This window comes from Rhinolophus hipposideros, assembly GCF_964194185.1.
Source record: "Rhinolophus hipposideros genome assembly, chromosome: 10".
Lineage (NCBI taxonomy): Eukaryota > Metazoa > Chordata > Mammalia > Chiroptera > Rhinolophidae > Rhinolophus > Rhinolophus hipposideros.
The window spans coordinates 48,744,106-48,755,783 of NC_138056.1; the positions used below are offsets into that span (position 1 = coordinate 48,744,106).

The 11,678-nt window shown below is 54.5% G+C and overlaps 1 protein-coding gene across 1 annotated transcript; it reads right to left on the reverse strand.

The window, feature by feature from the left end:
* Nucleotides 1-1,593: 1,593 nt before the first annotated feature.
* On the reverse strand, nt 1,594-11,678 carry KLHL35 (kelch like family member 35). Its single transcript, XM_081062777.1, has 7 exons — nt 11,586-11,678; nt 8,227-9,117; nt 6,894-7,078; nt 5,167-5,285; nt 4,319-4,507; nt 2,785-2,973; nt 1,594-1,862 (listed from the first exon to the last, which is right to left on the reverse strand). Exons 2-7 carry the CDS (start codon nt 9,114-9,116, stop codon nt 1,674-1,676), a joined length of 1,761 nt encoding a protein of 586 aa, XP_080918903.1. The 5' UTR covers nt 9,117; nt 11,586-11,678; the 3' UTR covers nt 1,594-1,673.

The following is an 11,678-nucleotide window of genomic DNA, read 5'->3' on the forward strand; positions in this document are numbered from 1 at the left end:
GATTCGCTTTCTCAGATTATCGTGTCTCCCCCAAAATAAGACCTAACTGAACAGTCAGCTCTAATGCATCTTTCGGAGCAAAAATTAATATAAGATCTGGTCTTATATATCACCCGGTCTTATTTTACTATATAGTAAAATTTACTTAATTTACTTATAGTAAAATAAGACCGGGTCTTATATTAATGTTTGCTCCAAAAGACGCATTAGAGCTGATTGTCCGGCTAGGTCTTATTTTCGGGGAAACGGTAGCAGCGCCTGGGTGACGATGCATGGAATGAGCAGGCTTTGGAGGTAGCTGGACCCAGGTTTGGAGATAGCTCGAATCCTGGCTCTGCCACCACTCACCAGCAAGTGACTTAGTAAGCAAGTCACTTCACAACTCTTATAAAAGGTGGGCGGGATGATAGTATCAACTCAGAGGTGTATTAGGTAGAAACCAGGAAACTTAAGATTTAATGTATGCAGTGGGAGGCTTTGTTCTGGGCCCTGACACTTCTGCCTCAGAGGGCATCCTGTGTGTATGTCCGGAGACTGGAGACATAAAGGCCTGCCCATGCGTCAGGTGATAGAAGGGGGACAGATGAGGAAGGGACACAAGGAGAGAGTGGTCCACCTGGGGTGGAGGATGTCAGGTCTACCCAGACAGACAGTAGGAAAGGGCATGGGGGGCATGAGTGATCATCGTGGGGTAGCTGCTTGGCACACAGGAAGTGCCAAGCCCAGATGAGACGCCCATGTCATTAGGGAGAGCTTGCCCCTATTTTTCCTACTCTGGCTTTTGCCAGGATAGGCGTGTAATAATACAGCCACCTTAGCTGTGTCATGGGTATTATCCATGGGGTGGGGGCAGGCAGGCTCTGAGGAGCTGGGCCTCCACCCCACTCCCCTCCCCCCTCTGCTATTATCAGCTGTGTCCAGATGGTCACAGTCTCCTTAATCTGGGCTAATCAGAGGGCAGGAGCTCAGCTGGGCCTTTGTGCTGGGCCGTGAAGGGCCCGCCAGCCCCAGCTGCAAAGACCGCAGCACAGACAGGGCCCTGGGGCTTTGGAAAATGGGAGGTGCGTGGGGCTGGCTCTGTGTTGGAGGAGTTGCAAGGAGCAGATGAGAACTCTTCAGAAGGCAATCTAAGTGCAAATGAGAGGAAGCCCCAGATGGGGTCCGGCCAGCTCCTCTGTCCTCCAGGCCTTAGAAACACAGGCACAGAACCTGAACCACTGGGCCTCCACCTCACAGAATCTGTGGCACCTTTTGTTTCCTCTCTTCCTCTGAGCTCACCCCTCGATTAGACACAGGAGCCTAAAAAGGCATTTGCACTGTCCTAGTTCTTCCGGTGGTAGGAACACAGCTATTTTATTATTCTTAAAACAACAAAAATAATCTTTTATGCACGAAATAGTTCATAATTTTTTTTTTAAAAATGTCCACGCTGCTATTATGAAGACAAATGAGGTAAAATAGGTGTTTTGTAGAGTCAAAGCAGGGGGCAGATACTTCTCCAGACAAAGGAGGCTTGAGCTGGAACACAGACCCAACCTTTGAATGAGGTTTTATTTCTACAAGAAAGGGGCAATAAGTGAAGAGGCTATTTATATGGAGGTGCCATGAGGGAAGCAGAATAGTGAGTTGCCCCTTCTCTCTCTGCCTCCTAGCTCAGGTCGTCTCACTGTGAGTCACCTGCCCAGGCTCTGGACAATGGTGACGCAGCCATGGGAGCTGGTGCAGCGCTGCAGGGACGGCTGGGCCTCCACCTGCCCACTGCTGGGGTCAAAGGTGAAGACCCTGTCGGTGCTTTCCCCATGCTCATCCCGCCCACCAAGGATGTGGACCTTCCCGTCACACACAGTCACGCCACAGCTCTCCTGGGTGGACAAACAGAAAGACAATCAGCTATGGGGCCCAGGCTCTCTGCCTAGCCGGCCAGACCAGACAATAAAACCCACAGAATACGAGCAGGCACCCCGGATGGTAGACAGGACACTGGATGGAAGGCAGGAAGCTCTGACTTGACCCTGACTAAATGAACAGCCTCAGACAAGTCCCCTAACCTCTCTAGGCCTCAGTTTCTTCATCTGCAAAATGAGAACAATAGTACCTTCAAAAAGTTCCTTTCACAGTTAATGGGATTAAGCATGGAAAGCATTTTACTTAGTGCCTGGGATGCCGTAAGCACTCCAGTAACAACAAGTAGCACCACAACCAGCATCTTAAGATCTCAGACTCAGAGAAGCCAGAAATCTCAGGCTCTTAGGATCACCGACAATCGGAACGGGCAGGGCCCACCCTTGCAAACCCACCCCTCCATAGTCTTTGTAGAGTTTCAGGAGAGGTGACAGGTGGGAGAGGTGAGGCACACAGGGGCCAGCGTATCCCGGACATGGGCCTCCCTTCTCTGATGTCACTGGGGCAAGGGAACTTACCAAGTCCCTTCGCCTCGTCCCCTAACCCCCCACAATAGGCTACCAATGGTGGCCTTTAGGAGAGGAGAGAGTGCAGGGTCATTTCGACTGAGCCACACGTCCGAGGCTACAGCACTTGGGGCTGGGGTTCCAGGCTCTGCCTTAAGTTAATGTGACTGGTAGCCTTGGGCTGGGGCCTCAATCTCTCTAAGGTTAGTCTCCTTACCTGTGAGATGCAAGGCTGGCTGTCACTGTGAGGACAAAGCTAGAGAACTGGAAAACCGCCTGGCATGGAGTTAAGACACAGGACTCACTGCCTCAGAAGTGCTCTTCCCTCTCCCGAAGGGAACCAGCGCCAGGGCCATGCCCAGGAGCCTGAACTCACCACAGGGCTGGGGAGGACAGCTGCCTCCCTCCAGACGTCTGCACCAGGGTCATAGGTGAAGATTGTGCTCAGGAGGCCCCCTACCACGTAGATGGTATCCTCCAGGCAGACGGCGTCAAGACATCGCTGTGAGAAGGGGGCTGGCGACCGCAGGCTCCACCGGTCCTCCTTGGGGTCGAAGCACTGCACCTGCGGGGCGGGAGGACCAGCAGTGGTGAAAACGCACCCCCTAACTGTCCTGCTGCTCATGCACCCCCACCTCTCTGTCAGGGGGACTCGATGAACACACGTGCCTCTGCCCGCCAGGCCTGACAACACAGCAGTCTGGGAGGGTATACCGGAGACGCACTTCCCTGGCCCCGAGTTGCGCAGTCTAGTTCCACCTTCTGTCCTATACTCCTGACTCCCTGTGTCGAAAACGTCCTCGTCTTCCAAGGTCCAGGGGGGTCTCCAACCCAGGAGATGGAGATACCATCTGCGTTAGAGCAGGTCCCCGTGGAGATGTGTTCCCGGCTGCACACACTGTCAGTCAACCACCTTCCCGCTGCTCTAAGGGCATGACAGGATTCCAGCTGGCATGTCGCAGCTCCCATTCCCACGGCTGCCCACAGGCCTCCCTCTCATTCCCACAGTTGGTTAAGACACCTTTCACAATTCCTGAGGGTTCATAACTGTACCTGCCTGCTTGCCGTGACTTCCTGTGTCAATTGTTTCTTTGGAGACCCCCAAAATGGCCTTTAAGAAGTCAGTGCTGCATGAAAGGGTACTGAATGGGGGCAGTTTCCCAGCCAGCCCGAGGAAGTTGTGCAGGGAGAATAGAAGCAGGATAAGGAGGGGCAAGTGATCCTAGGTTGGAAAGATTCAGATCCCAGGGCCACAGGCCTGTGAGGCCGTCAGGGGAGGGAGAGAGCTGCCATGACGAAGATCAATTTTTACTCACAAAAAAGCCTAAATGTCTAACAACAGAAAATTAGGTTAGTAGACTAGTTCACCCACCCAGTGGCCTATTATAGACTCAAATGATGGCTGTGAAGAGTTGCTAAGCATGTGGAGTGTTTCCACTTAAAGGAGAATAAAAGCAGAATGCAAAATTTTACTAACAACACAAAACTAAAACAAAAGCAAAAGTCAGTTCAGAAGAACCCTGGAGGCAATACACCAAAACATTAATAGTAGTTATCCTTACGTGGGGGATTATGGATGATTTTTATTTTTCGGTTTCTCTGTATTCTAAACTTTCAGTAATGAATGTATTTTTTTGTTTTGAATGGCGGAAAAACATTTTCATCTCCCTCTTGTCTTGGCTTAATTTTTAATCAGTGAAACCATATGGCACCAGCCCACACTTTTGAGCCCAGCTGTGCTGCTGACCCGCTGTGTGACCTTGGGGTAGTCTCAGAACTCATTTCCTTGCCTCAAACATGGGGCTTACTCCTCAGAGATGTTGACTGGATTGAGAAAATGGACAAGAACAGGAAGGCGCCAGTTTAGGGCCCACCCACAACAGGCCTTCCAGCACCCTCTCCACGCCCACCTTGTCGGTGCTGACGCCGTCCTGCCCCGCACCCCCGATCACGTAGAGCTGGCCAGCGCAGGGCACCACGGCTGCTGAGCTCACGGCCTCCGGGAGGGACGCCGCGGCTGCCCAGGTGTTGCAGAAGGGGTCGTAACGCTCCACGCTGCTCAGGCGCTGCAGGCCGTCGAAGCCGCCCACCGCGAACAGCTGCGGGTGAGCAGAAGTGGGGGTGCCCCCCAAGAGCCAAGAGTCAGGGCTGGCTGCCTCGGGGCCCCACCGCCTTGGGATGTGTGCGATGAGCTATTCCACCGCAGCCTTAGGGCCAGGCCTACCTAGAACAAATCCCAGTGCAGCCACTACCCCGTTTCCTAACCAACCTTAGCAGATTTCCTCTCATTAGTCGAGGATAATTAGATCGCTCTCTAAGCAGGATGGGTACTGAATGCGGAATTGATCTGTAAAATACCTGGCACCAAGGTGATGCTTAATAATAATACCTAGGAATTAAAGGTTTACCACCTTACTTAAATGAGTCTAAGGAGCACTTGTATTTGCATTTCTGAATTGGGGATGTAGCTTACAAAGATAATTGGCAGTGTTTTGTGGTTTCTTTGGTCTTAAATGGCACAATCAAGATCAAAACCTAGACTATCTGACCCCAAAGCCCACACCCTTGACCTCTAGGCTATATACTATTACAGTAACTACTATCAGCACGGGCATTATTATGTGTGACCTTGGGCAAGTCCTTTCCTTTTCGAGGCCTCAGATCCCTTCTTACAAAGACAGGGTCTTAGAGGCCTTCCCTAAGGGCACCCATAGATGTGCACCTCGGTCCCCAAGGCAGCAGCCCTGCATGTCCCTACCTGCCCCTGCACGACCGCCATCTTGTGCCTCCACCTGCCCTTGCGCAGTGAGGCCACCTTGATCCACGTGTGCAGATGGGAGCTAAACATCCACACATCACGGCTGTTGATATGGCCGCCTAGGGAAAGAGAAGCAGCTGTTGCCCCAGATCCAAAGGAAGGGTTAAGGGTAGATAGCAGGAAGGACTTCCTCCTGGGCTTGTGTGTGACCCAGACAGTAGGCTTTGAACACGAGGTGGGGAGGTCTGAGTTAGGACAACAGGCAGGGACTCTTGAGGGGAGACGCCCAAGAGATTCAGGGAGAAGGAACTAAGCACTGGGTACCCTGTGGTGGCACCCAGGCTCTGTGCTCAGGGAAGCAAAGGGTGGGGGGACTTGAGAATTCTTCTGAAGAGTGTAAAGGATGCCCAAGACAAACATCAAGAATGTTCTGGGGCGGAGAGAAAGCAGAGCCACCAACACTGGGGGAGAGGGGTAGAAGGTAACCCAACAATCACGTCTCACGTCTGCTTTCACCTCCATGACTTCATGTCTATTCTCATCCCTCCATGAAGTGTTAGAATTATTCAACCCACTTTACAGACAGCAAACTCGGAGAGGCTTATGAGACCAGGAAGGACCCGTTAAAGGTCACATAGCCTTCACTACAAGAACACTGATTAGAACCAGAGCTTCCAGCCCCCAAGCCCAGCACTGGTGCTCGTGATGGGCACAGCACATGCCATGGGGCCAGGCACTGGGGATGCAGGCTGTGGACTCTCCCTCCCCTTGTCTTGCTGCCCTGGGGTTCCTGACCAGGGTCTCATCTCTCAGGAGTAGCCTCCCCAGGGACAATCCTGACTGCACCCCTCAGCCTGAGCCACATCCCTGTTTTGTAGCGCTTGCCTCTGTATTTCTGGTGGCACCCGGCAGAGGCCCCACATGTTGCTCAATGGCCATCAGTGGTCAGTGATAAATGGCCTGGAGGTCTCCGAGGCCTTCCTGGTTCATTCTTCTCATCCTTCCCAGGCACCCACAGCTCCCTACAATATCCATTGCAGTCTACCTAGGCCTGGAGTCCTCCCTGAATTGACTCCAGACTCCCTTTCCTGCCTCATCTCCAATGGCTTCCTGTCCTCTCCCGGATATACTCAACCTGCACTTCAGAGCCCTGACGACCCCAGATTCCTTTCTGTACTTTCCTACCTTTGTTTATGCTATTCCCTCCGAGTTGGGCCACATTCCCTGAGTGGAATTCCCCATAGAATTCTGCCTGGTTATAAAGTGAAGTCCATTCCCCCTCTCCAGGGTATTTCAGGGGAGCAGGGCCTGAATTTCAGGGAGGACACAGTCTGTGGTATCAAACAGATACAGTATATGTTTTTTCTAGGTCGCCAATTTTGAGACAATGGGGAAATTCTTAACCTCTCTGAGCCTGTTTTCTCATGTGTGAAATGGGATTATAGAGAGAATTAGATGATAAGGTGCTTAGCATAATTCATGGCACATAGTAGGCTAGATAAAGAGAAGTGATTAACACTAATATGAATTGAAGCTGTCTTTACTGAATAAAGGGCAGAGTCACACCAGTGATTGCTTCTGCAGAACTACATACCATTTCAGCCAACACAACTAGGTAATCAGGAAAAATACCACCCTCATCTCCCAGTTGGAGGAAAAAACAAAGGGCGGTTGGAGGGAGGTGATGAGCCAATCCCGCAGGGCTCCCACTTCAGCCCTGCCCTCACCGGAGATGTAGATGTCATTGCGGAGAGCACAGGCGGCAAACTCTGAGCGCATGTAGCCGGGCAGGCTGGGCAGCGGGGTCCAGTGCCGGCTTTCTGGGTGGTAGGAGTCTGCGAAGGGCAGCGTTAGGAGCCCCTTGCGGTCACAACCGCCGATGACCACAATCACTTCAGCGAGGTCCATGAATCTGGCATGGGGATAAGCCCAGTATGTTTTGATCCACACCCACGTTTTGGCCCTCTCTCACCCTCTCATTGACCACATACGGTCCTACTGCTCTTCCATGGCTTTCTGCCTCCCTCCTAATGTCCATGCTGGATTCCGTCACCTCCAACCTTTCCTCTGGCTATCGACGGGACGAGGGTCACTAATCCTCACCCCATTCTACTCAGCTCTAAGTAACAGAAAAATGATCTTGCCATAGTCCTTAACCTTACCTAGAAAAATCACCTGGTTTAATCTTTATGCCAGCTCTATTAGGCAGGGATTATTATTCCTTTTACAGAGGAGGAAACTGAGGCTCACAGACTTTGGCTTGCCGGAAGTCTTGCAAGCCAGTAAGTGAAAGAGTGGGAATCCAAGCTCAGGTTTGTCTGACGCTAACCCATTCTCTTCACCCTTTTGTGACCTCCACTCTCATGCTGCTGCCTGTCTCCTCCTATAACCGTCTAAATTTATACCCTAATCACAAATCCCTTTGAACCAGGCTACATACCCTTTCAGCAAAGCATTTTGCCCTCCCCCTGAACCCTCAGGCTTCGGACCCCACCAGAAGTCCCAAACCCTTTCGTTTTAGAAACCCACTGGTTTCCTGTCTAACTCCTTTGACAAATATGAAGCACCTTCTTTGTACCAGGCCCCGTACTTAATTGGAGATAAAGTGGTAAGACCGAGGAGTCCTCGTCTTCTATCCCCGGAAGGATGACAGACCATCTTGGACGGCTCCACCCAAGGTCTCCCGGTGTGCTCCAGGCTGCCTATCTATATACCTTACTAATCTGAGCTCCCGGAGCATACAGAGTGTTTCCAAATCACTCTGGAGGCCCAGGCACGCAGCACGAGACCCGCGCAGGGAGCACTCAGAATTATGAGTGAATGGGCAAGAGAAAGAATGTGCTAGGGTGTGAGATCCCCGCACCTCCCTCCCTGGACCGTTAACTCTTCAAGGGCAAAATGCCCAACACTAAGCCTACGAAATATCTGTTGAATGAGTAACTGCATTTCATTCAAGAGGTACTATTAAGTCATTGAATTAGAGGATGACGACTGGATGAAGAAAGCGGGAACAACGATGGGCGGGAGGGAATACTGGAACAAGAGGGCTGGGGCGCATACCTGCGAGGCCGGGCCCGCAGTGCACAGGTCTCTCGGCCCAGGATGAAGCAGGCGCGGGCCTCGAGCAGCAGCGGACGGCACTCGCCGCAGGCCTGCAGCAGCTCGTCGGCCTCCACCTTCTGCAGGAAGTATTCGGGCGCCAGCAGGGGCAAGCGCACGTGCTCCAGCAGGCGGCGCAGCTGCCCGCAGCGGGCCGGCGCGTCGTGCCGCACCCAGCGCATGGCCGCCTCGAACACGGCCTCCTCGCGCGCCACGCCCAGCGCCGGGTCGGCCAGCAGCGCCGCCACCTCGTCCGGCGCCAGCTCCAGGAAGTCGGCGTGGTGCGCCACCTCGGCGAAGGCCTGGCGCAGCACGTGGCCGCAGCGCTCCGCCAGCGAGGCGAGCGAGAAGGCAGCGGCCACGCGGTGCAGCGCCAAGCTGTTGGCCGCGCGCAGACGGCCCTCGAGGAAGCGGGCGCAGGCCTCGCGCAGGCCCGCCACGCCCAGCCGCTCGGCCAGCGCCAGCACGGCGGCCGCCTCCTCCTCGGCGCGCAGCCGCACGCCCGCGCCGTACACGTAGTCTAGCACCACCGCCAGCGCCGCCGCCGTCCCCGCGGGTCTCGTGCCCGGTGTGGCGGGCACCACGGGCCCCACGGGCCCCACGGGCACCACGGCCAGGCCGCGCTCCGGCCGCCCGGCCGCGAACAGGCTGTGGAAGTAGGCGCTGCCCGCGCTGAGCGCAGCTCGGTGGCACGGGAAGTCGCGGCCGCCCGCGCGCAGCACCACGTCGGTGAGGGTGCCGCTCCGCCGGTACGCGTTGAGGGTCTGCAGGACGCGCTGCGCGTGGCAGGAGCCCGCGCACGGTGCCTCGGTGCCGAGCTCCGGCTCCTCCCGCACCGGGCCCTCCAGCATCCTGCGTGGGGAAATCCACGTGGTTGGGGCCGGATGGAGGGCAGGCTGCGTGAACGTTGGTGGTGTGCTTGCGTTCATTCCACGGCTCTTCCTTCCACCCACCCACCCAGATCCTAAGGATCACGTCTCTGCCCACCTGAGGGGCGAGGCACTGCCTTAGCTGGAGCACCTTCTCCCCCGCTTACCCCACTTCAGCCACAGTACCCTTCCTAGTCTTCAGACTTGCCAAGCTGTTTCCAATTAGTATTGGCAGGACACAGATGGCACGCTCTCAACTGGGGTCATCTGAGGGGAATCCAATAAAGGAATGGTTTGCAAAAGCACAGACAGTTTAGGGACTCCTAAACTGGGGACAGAGCAGTGCCACGTGGCTACCAACGCTGGGGGGCGTTTACCTCTCCAACGTCTGAACCGGGAGGGGTGGGAGGCTACTAGAACCTGCACAAAACATCTGTACAGGGAGAGCCCCTCAGAGGAACTGTATGTAGCCTTTGGTCAAGGGATTCAGGCTACCCACGGAGACGGAGTGTGGGGCGCGGTATAACTACCTCCTCCTCCTCCTCACCCCATGCTGTGTCCTGCGGGTCTCCTGTAGGTGCTCCCCTGTAGATGCTCCCCATTGCCAAACCCTGATCAGTCCTTCTGTTTAATACCTGCCCCTCCCCCAGCAGCACAGTGCTCAGTACCTGTTCAAGGTCGAGTGAATGTCTTAAACAAGCATGTGTTGAGAGCCTTTTCTGTGCCAGGCAGTGAACAAGGCTGTCATGGTCCCTTTTCTCCTGGAGTTCGCAGCCTGGCGGGGGTCCCATGGGAAGTACAGAGTATTAGGGGAGCGCTTAGAAGAGACACTAAACGCAGGTGGAGGGGAGTCAGGCAAGGCATCCTTGAGGAGGTGACCTTCAGACTGAGGATAGGTAGAATTAGCCAGGTGAAGGGAGGGAAAAGGCGGGAGGGTCTCCAGCTGAGAGAACAGCCTGTGCAAAGGCCCAGGGGACGGAGGGCCTGAGGTTAGAGCTCCCGCTGAGACGGAAGTCCGGGCCTCTCCGTTCTCAAGGAAGCACTGTGGGGGAGTAGAAAGCGCCTGGCTCTAAGCACCGATCCAGGTTCTAATCCTGCCTCCAACACGGACTTTCCGTGACCTGTGCAAATCATTCCTCTTCAGTGTCTTCATCTAAAATGGGCTTGTAATGCCTACCTCACAGGGTTGTAGTGACTTTGACTCTTAAATGGAATGTATGCAGAGTGCTAGGTGCATCGCACCAACTCAACAAATGGTCTTTACATTGTTCTTACTCAAGAGGAAGGGAGCACACCGAGTTCCTTTCTTGTCTATAATATCATTTGATCCTCACAACCTGAAAAGTTTCTTTAGAGCCCCACCCTCTTCTTTTTTAAGTCTGTCACCAGGAAACAAGTACACAGAAGGAACCTGCCCTTCAGAGGTTGCTGTGAGGCTCGATGGAGGGGTGTTTGTGAAAGCTCTCTACACACTAAAGGGCTGTACCATGCCCGGTCCTGATTTGACCATTATGAACATACAGCCTCTGCTTGCACACCTCCAGGGACAGGGAGCTTACTCTTTATGTGGCAACATACTCTAGGGGAGCACAGCTCTGGCCTCTGTCCCTTGCCTCTCCCTCTGTTCTCATCCCAGCTGCTCTGCCCGCTCTGAGACTGCTCTGCCCTGGAGGTCAGATCTTGCCCAGGGTCGGCCTGGCTTTCACTGCTCATGCTGGGGTCCTCCGGGGTGGTGGGTCCCCTGCCTCAGGATCTCAGCACATGAACATCCTGGTGGGCAGGGGCCCTAGAATTTAACAGCTTTGCCTAGGAAGAGGGGATAGGCACTGCACCTGGCTCCAGACGGCATGCCTAGCCGCTCAGCCACATTGCTAGAGTGGGAGTGTGTTGCAAGCGGCAGCCCAGGACCAGTGGAGGGAGGTGAGGGAGGTCATCAGAGCATGCTGCCTCATTCTGTCCGCGCAGGACTGAGAAAGCAGCCCCCCTTTGAGCTGAGATCCAAGACAGCAGGTCTCATCAGCGTAAGGAGGGACTTCTCCCTGCAGAGATGTGCCATGGCACAAGGAGCTGTCTGGGGGTATGCGGGCATCGCCTCCTGGGAAGTGCACCAGTACTGTTTCATTCATTTTATGGCTGTCTACTGCTCTGGGCCCCGGACACAGGGACAGCAAACCCAGTTTCCGCCCTAGGCATTCCCAGTCTGGGGGCTAGAGGGCACCTAGTGGGAACACGCAAGGTAGGGATTCCAGGCAGCGCTCCATCTGGCATTGTCCCATCCCTCCTCAAGTCATAGGTCCGGATGCAGACTCAGGGACCGGGCCCCTAAAAGTTGACATGCCACCCTGTCTTTTTCTCATACCCACTCCCTCACCAATAAGCTCAGCTTTGTAGACACCACAGCCAGGACAGCCCTGGGTCCTAAGTCCCACCCTGGATGTTGCTGGCACTTACCTGGCCACACCCTCTCCCAAGTGCCCCGCAGCTGCTGCTCCTGCACGGGCCACTCCTGTCCTGCCCCTTGTACCTCTGGCAGCCGTGGTCCAA